General features: G+C 41.1%; 1 protein-coding gene across 1 annotated transcript; it reads right to left on the bottom strand.

The window, feature by feature from the left end:
• Positions 1–1,054: 1,054 nt before the first annotated feature.
• On the bottom strand, positions 1,055–3,480 carry LOC133904597 (microtubule-destabilizing protein 60-like). Its single transcript, XM_062346076.1, has 8 exons — positions 2,686–3,480; positions 2,496–2,546; positions 2,327–2,410; positions 2,061–2,180; positions 1,665–1,763; positions 1,527–1,586; positions 1,343–1,437; positions 1,055–1,130 (listed from the first exon to the last, which is right to left on the bottom strand). Exons 1-8 carry the CDS (start codon positions 3,478–3,480, stop codon positions 1,055–1,057), a joined length of 1,380 nt encoding a protein of 459 aa, XP_062202060.1.
• Between the last annotated feature and the right edge of the window lie 15,494 nt (positions 3,481–18,974).

Here is an 18,974-nt window from a genome sequence, read left to right as displayed (position 1 = left end):
CCGCAAGTCGCCTTCACCGCTATCTATCACATAGGTCATCTCCGTCGCGTTATATTTACACCAAGGTATTATACAAGAATTGTTTTTATCCCCTCAAGAATTGGTCATCATCTTGATCCTTCTCAAAGCGTTACTATAGGCGTCAACTCTGTACGATACGGTCCCCTCCATCCTCTATCCAGGTACTCACTATTCTTCTCCCTCTTAAAATTACATAATCATATTGTAGATTTTCTGTATGTAAATCTCTCTTTTATTATGCTATATTTTTTACTTATTCGGATTGCTATATTCTAGATTGATTTCACGTATGTGAAACACGTGTAGCAGTTGCTAGTGCTTAAAATTACATAAGTTCTAGCATCAAAATTTGCCAAGCATTGGTCTAAAAAAAAGTTGGATATGCGTCTGTAGCAATGTTACAAATTGAGTCCCTTGTAATGAATAATCCAATATTTTGAATCCTAACGGTAATTTGCATAATCACTCAAAATCTTTGTTGCATTTGAATTGCATGTTGGAAATTGGATGGGCATTCCCTCAAAAAATGGGCACTACAATAAACTGCACCAACAACTCTCCATGTGCAGAGCTCTGCAGCGTTTTCAGTTGGTTTGTATTTTTATCTTCTCACAGTAAAAAGGTTGTTACTCATCTGAATATTCTTCGAAACAAGTAACCCATGTCAGTTTTGCCGCTAGGAACTTAATTTCTTTGCTTAATCACCAGATGCCTAATTGAGATGAGGAAAATGAATTGTGGATAAATACGTTTCATCCTTATGAAAACGCCCTTTGGATATGTCAATTGGCATTTGGCAAGAATTAGTGCAACACAAGCATGCGCTAAAATGGATAACAAATAACCAAATACATGTACTGTAAAAAAAATGATCAAAGCTTCTACATAGAAAGATGTTTGATGCATAGTATTTTCTGTTCTTTTTTCCGTTTTGGAAAATAAAGCCGGTATAGTAACAGCTACCACATTTCTAAACAGCAAGAGTCGCCATGATGGCGGCAACGACTATTATTGCGACTCTTTTTGAAGCTGATTACGCCTTCGAGATGTGCGTCATCAATCTGGGATGAAATCTTGGCTCCCTGGGAATTGTTTGAGGTTTCTCTGACCTGCATTTCCAAGCAAAATTTTTTAGCTGAAATAGTTTGAAACGAAGCATGTATGGAAATGCACATGACACTACAATTCATGACTATTCTGGCAAAAATGCATGCAGGGAATGATTCAGAGAAGCTGAGATATGCAAGATTCCATGATTGATCATGCGAAAGGTGTAACAAGATTATCAGAGAAGACAAAAAAAAAAATCCAAATTTGGTACCTTTTGGGCACAATTGGTCTGGTAAAATCTGGCATTGGATGTGCTCTTGGCACCTGTTCCTTCCTCAGCTGCTTGATATCAATCTCCTCATCCATCTGCAAAACAAACACATCACACCGTGGTCTCAATTCTTGCATATGAGTAAGATGAATCATGGGCTGTAACTTTCAGGTGGCTAGCATACCTTTTGCTGTCTTTCCTTTGCCAATTTCACTTCCTCCATGAAGCTATTGCGCTCGGCGACCTGCAGGGTAAAAGACAGCCGGTGCATAGCACTCAGGAACTCGTCGATGGCGAGCGAGCATCGCAATGTACAACCTACTTGGTGATCAAACTTGGCGCGACCGACCGCACGGACGTCGCTATGAAGCACAAGATCGATCGGCTCAGTGGGTTCTTTTATTGGAGGTTTCTGCGGGTTCTGCAGAAGGATCAAAGAAATTGTCACTTGAAACATGTTCTTCCTTCCAAGTTCAGAAACACGCTGAAATAGTGAAATGTGGTGCGCCACTGTACCCAATCACGGCAGTGGCAGTGGCGCTAATCTCAACTGTTCTAACTTCTAAGTATACTACCGATGTTTTAAGCCTATCATTGTAAATCAAAATTCCACTAGGCCTTGTCGAACATGATGAACAGACAATTCATCATTCTATCAATGCAAAAGTGAACACAGTGAGTTGAAATTATCTTAGGCGTGGTTGCCAATTTGTCATACCTCTGGTTCATCAGTGGTGTACGGTAGGCCTCGCGTGAGAGGATTGCGCAGCCTCTCCTCCTCTAGCTGCATCTTCCTCATTCTCTGAACAAAATTCTCTTCCTTCTCCCTTCCTCTTTGCTAAATACAAGAACAGAAGCATAGTTTCTTCGGTCACCATGCATGCCAAATGCGAACAAATGTAGAACATGATTAGCACGCATCAACAATGGTAAGGTGTTGTACGGCACTAAAGATGAACAGGATGAGCATTGTATCGCTCATACCTCGGTCCTAAGGTTGAAAGGACGACGCTGGGTCGTCACGCTTGTCACCTTCCTGCTCCAGCTCCTCTCCGACGAGCCGGTGCTCTGCGATGCGCCAACAAGATCAACACTGAGTTCATATTGAACTCAATCAAACAGATTAACAGAAGCTTCTGAATGCACAGCTTACGTTGCATCTCCTCTGCCGCCGTTGGTCTCGTGCAGCTCTGATTCTGCTGAACTTGCAGACAAGAAATTGTTAGGTGGGAGTCAAGAACAGCGACGAAGCAAAACAAAGCAATGCGGTGATTGATAGGAGCAATGCGGTGATTGATAGGAATCAGAGACCTGGTGCGGTCAGAGGCGTCAAGGATGCAGGCGACGCCGGCGATGGCGGGGAAGGAGACCTCAGACGATGACGCGACGGAGGGGTACGGCACTTCGATCTCCTCGGCTCCCTGCGGCGCTGGTGACGACGCCGAGGCCGTCATCGCCGTCGGCGTCGCATCGTTATTCCTCCTCCTCCTCGCGCCTCTGCTCCGCGCCTCGGGACCGCCGCCGGACAGCGAGAGGAGCCTCTCGAACGTTCCCACCAGGTACTTGACGCGGCCCTCGCCCGGCTCCGGGAGGCCTGCCATGGCCTCCTCCATCGCCATGCTCCTTATCGTCCTCTTCCTCGAGGAGGCCTCGCCGCCGCGCCGTTCTTGGCAGCCTTGGTCCGCGTCGTCGTAGAGGGACGAGAGCTTGGCCCTCACCTTGACCCGCTCCTCGGGGAAGTCCCACAGCGGCGCGTGCGGCGCGTCGTACGCCTTCGCCTTCGTCACCACCGCGGCCGCCGGAGTCGAGCACTTCTTGGAGCAAGAACCCATCCTCCTCCTGCTCGCCGTCCTCGGCGTCCTGGCCGCAGCCTCCACTGGCTTCTTGGAAACAGAAGTAGAAACAGGGGAAGACGTGCCGCACTTCATGGCCGCCTTGCCGCCGACGCCAAGAAACGCCGCCTCCGTCTCCCCGGCGCACTTCCCGAACCGCCGAACCCGCCGCGCGAACGACGACTCCCTCTCGTGATCCACCGCGTTCTCCCGCACCACTTGATTCCCCGACAGCGACGGTGACACCACCACCGGCGCAAACGGCCGCCGCACTCCTCTGATGGCCTTCCTCGCCGGAGCCGCCATCCCCGATCAAACCACGCAAACCAAAGAGAAAAGGAGAAAACTTTCGAATCTCGAACGAGCGAGCGATGCTTGCGGCGGTTAATGGACGAGAGTAATGAGGCGCGATTCGGATGGAATTTGCGTTTTCGAATCCGGGGAGACCAAGCGAAACCGATTTGTAGAGGAGAAGCAGAGGAAGCAGGGGTGGAAGCAGCGCAACGTAACGTTGGCAGAGCGGCCAAGCGGGAGGGGGGTTTGGTCGCTGCGAATTTGGTAGGCCGTTGGATCGGGGAGGGGAGGGGATCTGCAGCCGTTGATGCGCGTGGTCGATGGGTGTATTTACTGAGTGGAGATCAACGGTCGTGACATTACCGTCCAGTGGATTTCGTGCTATGAGAGTTGCACGGAATATTTTCGTGATCTTTTTTTCTTTGCGCGGTGAATCTGTTTGTGATTTGGTTTGCCTGCTGAAGGGATTTGCTTTTATTTTAGGTGAAATTCATTTAACCTAGAAAGATCACAAAAATACATGAAAAAGTACCAAAAATATAGAAAATCACAAAGAAACAAAGAAACTCTAAACAATACATTGAAAAAAATTTAAATCACAATTTCAATCAGTTTTAAAATTTTCACAATAAAATTACAATAAATTTTTTGAGGATATTACAAAAAGGTTAGGAAGATTGAACTATTTTCCACATAGTAAATTCCTCATAAATCTTTAAAAATGTACTCCCATGAATCTCACTACATATTTCAGATACTTCTCTTGATTTCTATCTTTTTTATTTATTCTCCTAACCCATCTTTTTTCTTAAATGTTTCACATATTTTTCTTGATTTTTCTACCAACATGTCGACCAATAAACTCATGTGCGGCTTTATGTCCAATAACAGAATTGTTAGCTACCTCAATTTCAGCAGCTTGATGCTTGAAAATGTTCCTCTGTGATGACATTAGACAACTTGTTTGTGGAGTTTGAAGCATGTTGTTGATGCGAAAAGATATCGCGCCAACACTGAGCACCTTGTGTGCAATATCTGACGAGCAGCACTCAGGATATTCCGATTGTGGTGTTGTGTTGTCGGACCTTCGTCGTCCCCCACGCTCGGGAGGGACCCGTCCGAGCGCAGATGACTGGTGGCTCGCCCTTAGTTGTCAAGATCAAGAACATGCAACAATGTAGATTGGAAAAGAGAACAGTACTACAGGAGCTAGGCAAAAGACGAAAGTTAATGTAAATTGTGTTTGATCGATTGGTTGATGATTTCAATCGATCATGATCCTCTCATATTTAAAAGGCAACATGTCTTAGCCGTATAAGATCAGGACTCGTAATACAAACCGAATAAAACTTATAGATATGATTTGACTATGCTTTCTGATCTCCAATCTTTCTATAACTAATATATCTTTCCTATTCAACCACATAAATTCGCATATATCTACCTGAGTACCATTTATTGTAGTTTGACCTTCTTCGATTCGACTACTTTCTCTATCCGAACATCTGTACGTGTTGCCTGGTCGCTAGTTGGGGGTACTGTTCACTGGTCGGATGTACTGTTCATGGTCGTAGAAACTGTTTACTAGTAGCAGGTATTGTTCATGGTTGGGGGTACTACACACTAGTCACAGATATTGTTCATTGGTCACAGATTAAGCCAATTATTCCTGCAATAATCACTATAAATACCAAATCTTATCATTAACACATGTCTCCTATTTTTTTAGTAAAGCTTGCTTACCAAAAAATATAATTACACGATATAACTAGTATAGACAATGCATTACCTCTTCTCTTACCTTTCTCAGGACAATGATCAAAACACCAACCTCAGATGCTCCTTAGGGCGATGACAAGAAAAACATCGGCCATAAAATTTTTATATCATTTCTACTCTAAGCATCTTGCCATACATTATGATAGTATTTCTTCAAATATCAACCATTAATATCTCTATGCAATTTCTCCATGCAAGGTTTCTAATAAATAAGAATTTTCAGGGACGATACTTACAACTTTGTATGGACCCTCCCAGCTCAAAGACAACTTACCAAACTTATTATTTTTTTATCTAATCGGTAGGATAGTCTTCCCCACGAGATCCCTAATATGAAATGATTTTGCTTTCACCTTCTTATTGTAGGCTTTGCCTACTCTTAATTTGCCCTTCTCAATCTCTCTCAAAGCCTTTAGCCTTTCATCCGTCACTTCATGAATCATGTCCATCATTAGGTTATGATAAACCACAGTCGACAGGTTATTATGCTAGGCTAATTTCAAAGCACTAAGATTCACTTCAATAGGTAATATGTTATCTTGTCCATAAACAAGTTCATAGGGTGTTACTTTAGTGGCAACATGTCTAGATATACGATGTACCCACAAAACCTCTGATAGAACCTTATGCCATCTCCTAGGCTGTTTCTCTATCTTCTTCTTAATAAGCTCAAAATTTTATTACTAGACTCAATCTAACCATTGGCCTGAGCATAATATGGAGATGAATTGATAATTTTAATTTTCAATGATTCAGCAAGTTCGCGTACCTGGTGTGACATGAATGAAGTATCTTGATCCGTAATTAAAGTTTATAAAATACCGAATCTATGAACAATATGCTCTAATATAAAACCAATCACCTCCTTATCTGTCATATTTTTTAAGTAACAGCTTCAGCCCATTCGGTAAAGTAATCTGTAGCAACCAAGATGAAGCAATGACACTTAGATGATAGAGGATGTATCTGACGATAAAATCCAAGCCCCACCCTTGGAATGGCCATAGTTTAACAATAGGATGCATCATGGCAGCAGAAACCAATTGGATATTACCAAATTTTTGACATGCCTCGCATCTTCTATAATACCTGAAACAATCATCAAGCATAGTAGGCCAATAGAATCTAGCTATTTTTAATAACCACTTCATCTTACGTGCTGATTGATGTATGCCACATATACCCTCATGTACTTCACTCATAGCAACTCTTGCTTGATCCGAATCCAAACATTTAAGAAGTAAATCATCCATAGTTCGGTAATATAGATCATCATTCAATAATGTATATTTAAAAGCTTATCACCGAACCTTTCTATCAACACTTTTGCTTGAATCCTTCAAGTAATCAATCAAAGGCCTTCTCCAATCCTTAGATTCAGCAACTTCAATATTCCCCCCCCCCCCACTAGAGAAGACACAACCGAACCCAAAAATTCATGTTTGACTATACCATGATCAACACTTTCAAACATCAGTCTTTCAATCACAAATAATTTGCCTCTATTAACTTGATAACCAGATATCTGTTATGCTAAATTATTTGCTCTAAAATTATCATCTATAGACACATGATTGATAACAAAATCATTCAAATAAGTAATAATATCTATACACTTGTTAAGATAGCTATTTAGTGATCCATCAAAATATTGATAATTACCGAAAACTTGCCGCACAACTAGCAACGAATCACCAAAAGCTTTTATGTTCTTTACACCCATAGAACTTAAAATTTCTAATCATAACAAGAGAGCTTCATATTCGGCTTGATTATTAGTTAAAAACTAATCTAAACGACAAGATGTTTCAAAAATAGCACATCTATGTGATAAAAAACAATACCAACACCTTGTCCGACCCCACAAGTCGAACCATCAAAATAAATCTTCCATGGTTTGATAGATATATATAGTCAAATTTTGATATCATCAACCTGATGGTCAACAATAAAATTAACTAAAATTTGACATTTAACAAATTTTAAGTATTCATAAGCCAAATCATACTCTATAAGTGTATAAGCCCATTTACCAACTCTACCACTCAAAATTGGTATTTGCAACATATATTTAACAACATCGGCTTGACATGCTACTATACAAATACTAGATAGCAAATAATACCTAAACTTCGTGCAAGCATAATACAACCACAAGCATAATTTTTCAATAAAGACATACCCCGTCTCTACTTCAAAAAGACGTCGGCTCAAGTAAGTAATTGCATGCTCCTTGCCATCAATTTCTTGCATTAGAACAGCACCAATCACATTCTCTCCCGTAGCAACATATAACCGAAAAGGCAATCTGGCTTTAGACGCCTGAAGCACCAGATGAGTAGATAAATATTTCTTGATTTTATCAAATGTAAGCTACTGTTCTGCCCCCCAAGTGAATTCAGACTCATTTTTTAACTAAAGTATAGACATGAAAGTACTGATTTTTTTCGACAAGTTTGATATAAATCTTCTCAAGTAATTTACCTTACCCAAAAAATTCTTCATATCCCTTTTACACATAGGTGCTTAAACCTTTTGTATAGCTTCTATTTTGGATCTATCTCTATGCCTTTCTCACGTATTGTAAAGCCTAAAAATTTCCCAGCTGACACACCAAAGGCACATTTTAGTGAATTCATTTTTAGATCATACCAACTCATCCTTTAAAAGCTAAACATAAATCGGCTAAATGAGAATTATTGTAATCCGATTTAACAATTATTTCATCAATGTAAACTTCTAGTATAACACCAAATAAATCATGAAAAATTAAATTCATAGCTCTTTGATAAGTAGCACTGGTATTTTTCAATCCAAATATCATGACTACCTATTTGAATAAACCAAAAAAACCAGAACATCGAAAAGTCGTTATAGATAAATCTTCTTTAGGTATAAAAATTTGATTATAACCAGCATTACCATAAAAAAAACTAATTATTCTATGTCCTGAAGCATCATTAATTAACATGTCGGCTATAGGCATAGAATATTCATCTTTAGAAGTAGCTTTATTCAAATCTCTAAAATCAAGGAAAACTCGCAACTTACCGCTACTCTTCTTCTCAACTGAGATGATATTGGAGATCCAATCGACATACCTGCATGATCTAATAAATCCAGTTTTCAATAATCGATCTATCTCTTCTTTGATCCGATCATACATGTTAGGATTAAACCTCCTAGGCGGCTGCTTAAAAGACCTAAACCCCGCTTTAATAGGCAACCGATGTTCCACCAACTCTCGGCCGAGTTCCGGCATCTCATGATATTACAAAAGCAAAACAATCAATGTATTCTCTAAGCAATTCGATTACTTTAGCCTTGTAATCGGCTTTCTTATCTTTTTTTACAAACATCGACCTTGGTATAGTAACATCTCTTATATCATTCTCTTCTAAGGGATCGGCCGATGAGAAACCTTAACCTAACTTATCGAACTCATCTAAGTCTTCAATGGCTTCACAAATATCGTTCTTATTTAACCGATATTGCTCCATACGCTTTTGTAGCCATTCTAAATTTTTATTCCTACTTATTGATACATTATATTGTTGAGCCAATTGTCACAAGTCGGCTTTACAACCACGGGTACAAATCCATCCTTGGGAACACTAAGAAAATCATAATCCGGAAGATCAAGACCCGAAGCATTGCCATATCTTCAATCAACCGAAACAACGGCTAAAGCAGCATGGGTCGAAGTATCAGCATATATGATTTCCACATCATCATTCACCCATTTAATTAAAAACCGGTGGAAGGTAGAAGGAACATAACTATTCGTATGAGTCCAATCACGTTCAAGAATAACGCTATAGTTACCTTGCACTTCAACGACGAAGAAAGCGGTGGATAATATCTTACTCTCAATAGTAAGCTCCATAGAGATAACACATTTGGCTTCATTAAAATCATCCGCAAATCTATTAAGCACCAAGTTAGTCTTCATCAACGCATTATCATCTCTACAAAGCTTCTTGAAAATTGAATAAGAAATCAAATTTACTACAGCTCCACCATCAAGAAGTAATCTAGAAATCAGAATACCACCACAGTAGTCCCGACACATGTTTACTTTCAGGATCGGAACACACGTCTTTACAACAAGCACATCATCTGAAGACATGATAAAGAGCGAGTAACTAACTTGAGTTACAAGTCTTTAAGCAGATTAAACTCTACATCAAAATATATAACTCGAATATTTGCTAGAGTAGCTACGCAGCGGAATAAGTTTCATAACGATAAAAGATGGTAGTGCCATTTGTCGTAAGGCGCCACCCAAAATAACAACATATGAGTAGAATGACACAACTCCTACCCATCGCCAACATCGACGGGCATAAAGTAGCCAAAAACTAAATCTTCCTCACCCGGAAAGCAAACAAAGCACATGAGTACGAATGTACTCATAAGACTTAATCCATAATGGGTACTTATAAATAGCCTGACTCTAAGGAGAATGTATATGGGTAATTGGCAAGGACTCGGGCACAAAGGTTAAAGTAATTTCATATGCAAAAGCGATTTAGACTCAAGTGTAAGTATCTACACCTAACCAAAACACCCTTGTATCCTAAGATCATCAACATAACAAAGTTGTAACTTGTACCATATCAACTCCTTATCAATATCACCATCTATGTCCCAACATTCTATCACAACATCACAATAATGAAACTCTATGATTGATGTAATTGGACAAAAGCATACTCATAACCGAGTGCATGACAATTCGAATTGATCTTACACCCTACAGAGGTACATCTTTACCCACATGATACGATGACCAATCAGCTTGTGCCACCTGCTAAAGTGCACACAAGGGGGTATTCGTGTCAACCTTTTCCAATTGAGCCCCGACTGTTTAAACATGCACCTATATGTGCGGAGGTCCACTAGGGCTACTCTCAGAGCACCTCAGTTACCTCTAAAGGTGTGTAGGTAACTAAAACTACTCATCGAGCAAACTAGATACCTCTACAAACCTATTATGCCCAAAACACCTTTACAACGTTACCTCTACAAGCCTATTATGCCCACAACACTTTAGGCCAACAAGCCAAAAGGTCATAGCTGTCATGTCTCAATTTCTTAATCATGTCATTAAGCGAAAGTATGCATCATTAAGCATCTTGGGCATCATGTTTATTTGTTAAGCATCGTTGATTGTTCATAATTCAAATGGTGGTTTAATATTTGCTATGTATTTTAAAATAATCGACGTTAGAATTTTTGTTAGTTTAAGTCTCGCTTAGAAGTTAATCGCTGGATAAGCTTTTATAAAAGTTTAGGAGCAGTTTTTAGCTCCTCTCTCTTAAAAGTGGGTCCCATCTTGGGCTGGCCCACCACCTCTCCTCTCTTTCAGTAGCAGCACTCCCTTACCCCTCACCCACGCATCCCTCACTCTCTCTCACTCCCACTCAAACCAGTCAAGAAAGGAGCACCAGCTCCCTTCCCCTCTCTCTCAAAGCTCCTCACCTTTCTTCCCCAAAATCCCTCACAAGGAGCAAGAAGCAAAGTATACATGTCACACCACCGTATTCCCCACCTCTCTAGCTCTCCATTGATCCAATTCGTTCTTGCATGCATGAAGTTTTGAAGGATTTGCAACTAATTTCGTCACCTCCCTCCTCTGAAAATTTCAGCAGCTTGATTCCTCTTCTCCGAGCTTTTTCCTCCAGATTCTTCCCCCAACCGACGGTCTCAAACCTTAGCAAGGACCTTGGGTAAGTCTCCTAGGCACCTATTGGGATAATACACGTTTTTAGTTCGGTTTTGGGTGGGTTTTTGAGCTGAGAACATGTGGTTACGAAGCGTCATTGTTCATGTTGAAATGGAGCAAATATGAGGAGTTTGGATGCGATAGAGCTAGTGATTCATCCTTGTTGAGTGAGTAAATGAGGTTTAGAACCCATGTATTAGTACTAATTCATGTGTATATGGGTTAGGATTCAACATGCAAATCGAAACGATATAAGTTATTCGTAAAACTTTGTATTCTAGAAGGTATCGGAAGTTTTGATTTTCATATTGGAAGTTCCAGTTTTAACTCGAGTAAACTGAACCCAAAAGCCTCGTCTGAGCCGGAGTTTTTGACCTGATCGGAAGTTCCGACCTTGGGACCAGAACTTCCGATTGAATAGAGTTGCAACCCGAGAGCCCTTTTTTGAGAGTGCCGGATGTTCCAGCTAATACTGGAAGTTTCGACCTTAGTACCAGAGCTTTCGATTAAACCTTTTTCTAGCCAAGAACCTCGTGTTCGTAAAGTGTTGGATGTTCCAATCTGATCAAAAGTTCTGACCCTAGTACCAGAACTTCCGATTAAATATTTTTCTAACCGAGCGTCCATAATTCTAAAGGTTCGGAAGGTCTGCTGGACTAGAAGTTCTGAATTCTAGGCTGGAAATTCCGATGTTACCTGGATTGCAAAACTTCTATATTCATTCTTGTGTCATTGTATTATTAACTTGTTGCACTACATCCTCATTCATTGTGCATCTTGTAGTATACATCTTAAAACTTCATTCATGCTCATCACATTGCACGTATTCTTCTTTAGTGAATGAAAGACCGGAGGCTAACGTGGATGTGATCGAGAGCGAACCGGATTTCGTTGTTATGGATTGTAATCAAGCTGAGCACCAAGACAAGCAACTAAGCATATTGCATCATTTGTTCACATTGAATGGAGTTTCAAAGCATAAATTATGCTTTATGTATGTTTGCATGTTTAGCGAGTCAATATCGGGTCATGTGGGTAGAACCTATATTATTGTATTACCTCTATCTTGATCCGTTGATGATCCATATTCCTTGTAATGTAGGATGATATTGTCGATGTCTAACTACAACGGTTAATCGAAATGCTTAGCAATGCTTATGTCCTCGGTAGAAGTCGAGCGACGGTGCGGCCGTTATTCACGAGCTTAGGGCTTACTTACTATTGTTCACATTTATAATTATGATGTCGACTTGGATGAGATGTGAGAATGAGGTGAGATGCAGGTGGTGCTAGAGGTAGGTCGGGAGAGGAGCTTGGATGCCATAGATTGCTTTTTTTCCGTGCTCACCACATACGCGAATATGGGATGGGTAAGCCAAATACCGTAAGTCATCGTGTCTATTTGACTCATACGCCCGGGATGTGAGCAAGGGCTTGTAGAGGCACCTGAGATCTGCCAGTAAGACGTCATACGCATGGGGTCTTGGTGGCCTCCGCATGCGTCGGGCATGGGAACAAAGGTTCAAGTGCACACATGAACGGTTGTATATGAATCATCACTCATAATTGACGGGTTGTGTGGGCGATGGTCTCATATCATGTGCGTTCAAGAGTACTCCTCTGCAGGGTGTAGAATCAATTCAAATTGCCGCGCTCTCGATTATGAGCAAGCTTTTGTCCATCCGCATCGGTCGTAAAGTTACGAATGTGGGATGTTTGGTATGGAGAGTATGTTGGGTATGGTTGGTGATGATCCTTGGTTACATGATATGGATCCTTTTACATTTATGTGCAGGTTGGTGTTTATAGGGTAGATTTGATATGTGTTTTGGTTAAGTATAGGTGCTCACACATAGATATTAGGTTGCTTACATATATAAATATTTACTTAATTTTGTGATCTTTTTCTTGCTAATAACTCTATGCATAACCCTCGGAGTCGGGCTATTTATACGTGCCCTATATGGTTTAAGTCTTGCGACACTACTACAGAACATGTCATAAGTAGCGTCCTATCAGTAGCGGTTGTACAAAAACCGACACTGAAGATATATTAGTGCCGATTGTTAAACTCCCGTGCACGAACAATGCCCGAGGCGCTAAGAACCAGCACTGATAATGAAGGAACTATCAGTGCCGGTTCGTATCACGAGCCGGCACTGATAGTTGATGACAACTGATTTTCCGAAATTCATAGCTTTTTCATACAGTGTCGGATGGAGATAAACTTTATATGAAAGTTATAGTTTTTGATGAGATCTATAACTTTGTAGTTTACAAATTTTCATTTAAAGTAATTTAGATGCCAAAATAATCATGACAAACTTTTAGCAAGATGGGTCAAAAGGAAAATATCTCGTAGTGCTATCAGCAATGAGAGATAGGTAAGATGGTAAGAAATGTACGTGTGAGGGAGGAGGTCCTGGCTTCGAATCCAACGGAACACACATGCGCGAAAAAATGCGACAACGACGTGTTCGTGTGGGGTAGCTCGAGCCTCGGTCACTGGTTGGTTGAAAAAAAAATCATTTTTTTTGGCTTCAGAACATCGATTTTTGAAACCGACTATCAATGTCGGTTCCAATTAAGAACCGGCACTGATAATACTTTCAGTGCCGGTTCCAGAACCGGCACTGATAGTCGGTGACTATCAGTGCTGAGAATCAGTGCAGGTTCAAGAATCACCACTGATGACGATTTTTAACCGACACTGATAGCATGTTATGTGGTAGCGAATACCTTCGTACACACACTACTCTTTCAGGTTGGCAAGCGAGGAAAGGTTAGCTTCTGGCTACTTCATGTCCGCCGGTACCAGCGGCGGGCAAGAGTAGTGTCGTCTACTCGTGTGGTGAGGTTTGGGTGGAGCCTAAGGGCATATGGCTCCATCGGTCTTCTTGTTGTTGTTAGGTTTTAAATCTTTCGCTGTGTAGTTTTATTTCTTTTGATGTAAATTGTTGTAAATCTATTTTGGTTTAAGAATTTGTAATATAATGTTAATTATTCACTCTTTATTAAGCTGTATTGTGATGTTAAATATTGGAAAGACATGTGTTTCGATCTTGGACACAAAACACGTGCTGGGACTACCGAGGTGATATTCTGATTAATCGTTGTAGTCATGATTACCCAAATGATCGACTTAATGATTATTAGAATATTATCTGGATGGTTCCTCACAACAGCTACAAAAGGTATTCGGTTTATCTACCATTATATCGATATGTGGTAAGTACAAAAAATGCTAAAACCAACTATAACAACAGATGGTGCTTAATCGATTCAAGCGAGCCTATAGCATCTGAGACTCACTTCTCGAGCCATCCCTATTGCCCACCCGAATTTTGTCTCATCCTCACTGACTTACACATCCCATCATCATCATTGTATTTGCGAAATAAAAGTAAGCCATAAGCTCGTGAACGATGGTCGAACCACCTTGCTAAGCATGATATATCCATTTTAATTTAGACCATTGAGTGCTATATTTAGAATTACAATAGATCAAGAGATAACAATACCAAGTAAAGGTAATACAACAATTAGGATCTACTCCCAAAACTCAATATTTAACTAGCCATCATACAAGACATACATATAGCATAACTTATCAATTTGACACAATATATGATCCAAAGTAATATAATGAATATGCTTATATGCTTGCCTTGCTCAAGTACTTCACACGCAATATCACAATCAGGTTTCACCTCAAGAATACCCCCGTCGCTCTCTAGTCCGTTGATCGCTAAAAGAAAGAATGGTGCATCATAATTAACATGACGAAATGCTATGATATATGCATCAAATGCCATGAAATATAGAGGGAAATGAGGTACTGAGTAAAGAACATGATGCAACAAGAATCATATGAATTGAAGTGCGAAAGCTCATTGTATAAAAGATTTATTTAAGGCATGTTTGAAAAGGACCGTAATTAAGCTAGCTATCAAGATTAAATGAGCTTCATAATTTAAAAGCATTTTCATACCAAAGTATATTTTTTGCTAGATAACACTAATCATAACATGAACTGTCCAAGTGATTTCATAATTTTAAGACACCGCATTAACTAACTATGATTTAATTAAGCCGAAACATATTTAAATAATTAATTAATTATAAAAAGTATTTCTGGAGTTCTAATATTTTTTAACATATAGTTCATACTCATACCAAGCTAATGCAACTAGTCTCATGATTTTTGAAGTTCATATGAATTAATTATGAAATTTACAAGCTATTAGGAAAGTAAATAAAAAAAAGAAAAAAGTCTGATGAACAGTAGAATCCGGAGGGTCCGGGTTGAACTCGAAACTTCCGGGTACTGGAACATCCGGGGTGAACCTCCAGGTGAGGGTCCTCTGTTAAAAATTGCTTGGATTAACTTGGAACCTCCGGGTTGTAGTAGAACGCGAGTTTTTTGACGATTTTTCGACCGATTCAACTTACGTGTCTCTCTAAATTGATGATAAGCATGTTTGGAACTAATGCAAGGATTTTAGAACTTAATTATCCACTCCACAAGCACTAATCACTAGCTCTATTGCATCCAAACTCCTAATATTTGCTCCATTTCAAAACGAACAAACGACGTTTCGCAAGCACATGTTCGCAGCTCAAAAACCAACACAAAACCGAACTAAAAGCATGCATTCTCCCCATTGGTACCTAGGAGACTTACACAAGGTCCTTTCCAATGTTTGAAACCGTCGGTTAGGGAAAGAATCTGGAGGAAAATATCTGGAGAAGAGGAACCAAGCTGCTGAAATTTTTAAAGGAGGGAGGTGACAAAATTGGTTGCAAATCCTTCAAAACTTCATGCATGCAAGAACGAATTGGATGGACGAAGATTGTCGGACCCCTCCTTTGGGATCACCTCGTGTAGCTCATACCAGTCCCTGGATCAGTAGCTGGTACGCACGAACTCCAACAGAAGTAGACATCATAGTCATACATCGAATAAATACGATAATAGAGTACAACACAGAGTTCATTACAACAGAAGCACAGCGGAAACACACAAAAGCGACCCAAGCCCTACAGGCAGCTTGAGTGCAGACGAAACTGGCTTCTCTAATCTTCATCTTCTCTTTCGACGAAGTCAGCCTCTGGATCATCTGGATCCACAATTAGCAAGTGTGAGTACGTAAGGTACTCAGCAAGTCCTACCTCAAGGGGGAAAATTAGATGCTTAAAGGTAGATCAAGGATAAGGCTGTAGAGTCTTTTAGGTTTTGCGGAAAGCTAGTTTTATTGATGCAGGGTTCATTTTGCAAGGACTAACTTTAATAAAAACACTTCCGAAGAGAATACATAAGTTGAGCTTATGGGGGTTGATGGACCTGGGGGAGATACATCCGTCCCGCCAGTTCCCACAAGTCTTTTGCCAGCGGACACACAGTCCAGGAGGCTTAGAGCACAAAGCCAAAACCCTTCTTTTCGAAAACACAGGCACACAGCCCACTCACACACCAAGGAGATACTCACGGCGAAAAGCTAATCATTGTGACCAAACCATAGCACGTCCTTGACTGAGGACGCGGCTATCCGGATAGGTTTAACACTCTGCAGAGGTTGTACACTTTACCCACAAGATATGCACAGGCTCCCACCTTAGCAACTGGTGAAGTTGTCATAACGAGACGCAACGACCTTACAACGAAGCCACAATATCCACCCATGGGGCACTAAGATACCAGGGGCCTTAGAAGATTCACGGGAAGGACCACTTAGCAATCCCAAGGCTTTGACATAGCCTCAATCAATATCACCAGCCGGACCTTAGGCTACACACTACCTAAGTCTTCTCCTGGTCCCCATTGCCGCTACCGGCCTCCGGGTGGATACCGCACTAAGTCAGAGGGGTTAGGTCAAGTCCTGCCCATACAAGCCATGTGGTTGTACGAGTGGATACTAGGTGAGATGTCACAGCGAACCGGTCCTTATATGATCGAGGCAAGAGTCTCCCAGCAAGAACACCACAAAGGCGAACCTTGCTCCAAGGTAGTTCCCACCTTTGTGGGGCGCCTTACTCACCCTCGTCAACACTACTCTAGAGTTTTCCCAAGAACACAAGTTTTACACACACACGCACCAAACACACATTACTTCACATTGTAAAGCATGATTATCACATGTAAATAATCTAGTTCTTTCTTTCGAGCAAGGCAATCCTAAGCATACTAGTAAACAAGCATTCATCCGAACAATCATTATAGTTGATGTTGGGATCCTTCTAGGGTTTCAACGGAATAAAGGTAACAATGATAAGGCATGGGATAAACAAGCTGGGTCATAACTATTCTAGAATTTCTTTAAAAATCACAACTATTAATCTAAGCATGCGTACTCCTATTGTTTGAAACAATGGCTCTACGGGTTGTATTTAAAAACATAGGATCAACATGATCAACGGTTGTAGGACTTGCCTTCGTTGAAGTCCTCGTCTGCTCCTTCTTCAAACTCCGGTCCTCGGGGTCTTCCTCGAATGCTCCTTCCTCTAATAATCACAACAACGACATAGGCACAATCAATCAAACAATTAAAACAATGATCAAACAATTTACAAAAATTATGAAATTGACATGATTGGGTAGATCTCAAATTTAGATGAATATCGGTGGAAGAATCGATGAAAACGGAGTTAGGACGGAGGAGAAACGGGCTTCGAAAGTTTTTCCGGGAGAGAAATTCAGAAAAAGAAAATGGGAGAATATTCCAGGAATATTCTGTTTGGGTCGGCTCATGGCTCACAGCTTGGCTCGACTCTGGGCTCGGTTTTGGGCTCGGCTCAGGCTCAGCAGAGTCGGCTCGGCTCAGCTGTCAGTGGGCTCAGCGACGGGGCGGCGCGCGGGGCGAGGTGGCTCGGGGCGCGAGACGGCGCGGGGCGCGAGGCGATGGCGCGGGTCACGAGGACTACCGGCGTGCGACGACGGGACGGCAGGTGTGGCAGGCGGCGGTGGCAGACGAGTCACGGGGAGGGGATGGAGGAGAGAGGAAGGGAGAGGAAGGAGAGAGAGAGAGAGAAAGGGGAAGGGGAAGAGAAATTTAGGGATTTGACAGAGATATAGAGGGGTGGGGAATGCGGTGATGTGACATGCATAACTTGCTTCTTGCTCCTTGTGTGGGATTTTGGGGAAGAAAGGTGAGGAGCTTTGAGAGAGAGGGGAAGCGAGTTGCTGCTCCTTTCTTGGCTGGTTTGAGTGGGAGTGAGAGAGAGTGAGGGACACATGCGGGAGAAGTGAGGGGGGCTGCAAACGAGGGAGAGAGAGAGGTGGTGGGCCATCTTAAGTGGGTCCCACTCGCTAGAGAAATAAAACTATTTCACCTGAAAATTCCTTTTCTTTCTGTCCCTATTTCGTTTCTTTCTTTTTATTAACCCAAATTGTACTGCTCTAGTGCTCCAAAATTCTAGGAACTCTTGTACAGCGATAACAAAATGAGATTAGCCCAATTTAAATTGGACTCACCCACCACGCCTATGCGGGATATAAACTAAAAGAAACTTTAACATCGGGTATTTTTATAACTTTAAACGCAAGTTAAACCACCAAAATAATTTAACAAGCACTCAATAAATAAACATGATAATCATGATGCATGATTATACTTAATGAGATGATTAAGGAATTGGGACGTGACACACTTGCTCCATGGGTTGTATTGGCTTAACTTTATTGAAATTATCATCCCGTAATTTTTCAACTTGTCGTTCCATCAATTCTTGCTTGCGCAGCCGCTGCAATCTCCTCTTTTTTGTGTGAGATAAGCCAGAAGGACACCACCTTAGCTATAGGTATTTAAAAAGTGGCTTGTTGCTACTTGCTTCATGATTATTAGCCTTTAGAACAACATGGACAACAATATGCACATTTTCAGATTTGACAGAATTATTACTAATAACAATCAATCCTTTACCAAGCTCTTTGACGACCACTTTCATTGAGCCAACTTCAATAATGTCACCAGCAGTGGTCCATGTAGAATCTGAATTTTGA

This window comes from Phragmites australis, chromosome 22 (assembly GCF_958298935.1).
Source record: "Phragmites australis chromosome 22, lpPhrAust1.1, whole genome shotgun sequence".
NCBI lineage: Eukaryota > Viridiplantae > Streptophyta > Magnoliopsida > Poales > Poaceae > Phragmites > Phragmites australis.
Note: the sequence above shows the minus strand (reverse complement) of the source record. Positions and strands in the feature narration are given on the sequence as shown.

What these genes read in the sequence shown, in the direction of transcription:
- LOC133904597 (XM_062346076.1), bottom strand. Translation starts at nt 3,480, where the DNA reads ATGGCGGCTCCGGCGAGGAAGGCCATCAGAGGAGTGCGGCGGCCGTTT. An exon ending in ACACCACTGATGAACCAGAG is followed by an intron (nt 1,764 to 2,060) that starts GTATGACAAATT and finishes ATCCTTCTGCAG; the next exon opens with AACCCGCAGAAACCTCCAAT. An exon ending in CAAAGGAAAGACAGCAAAAG is followed by an intron (nt 1,438 to 1,526) that starts GTATGCTAGCCA and finishes TTTGTTTTGCAG; the next exon opens with ATGGATGAGGAGATTGATAT.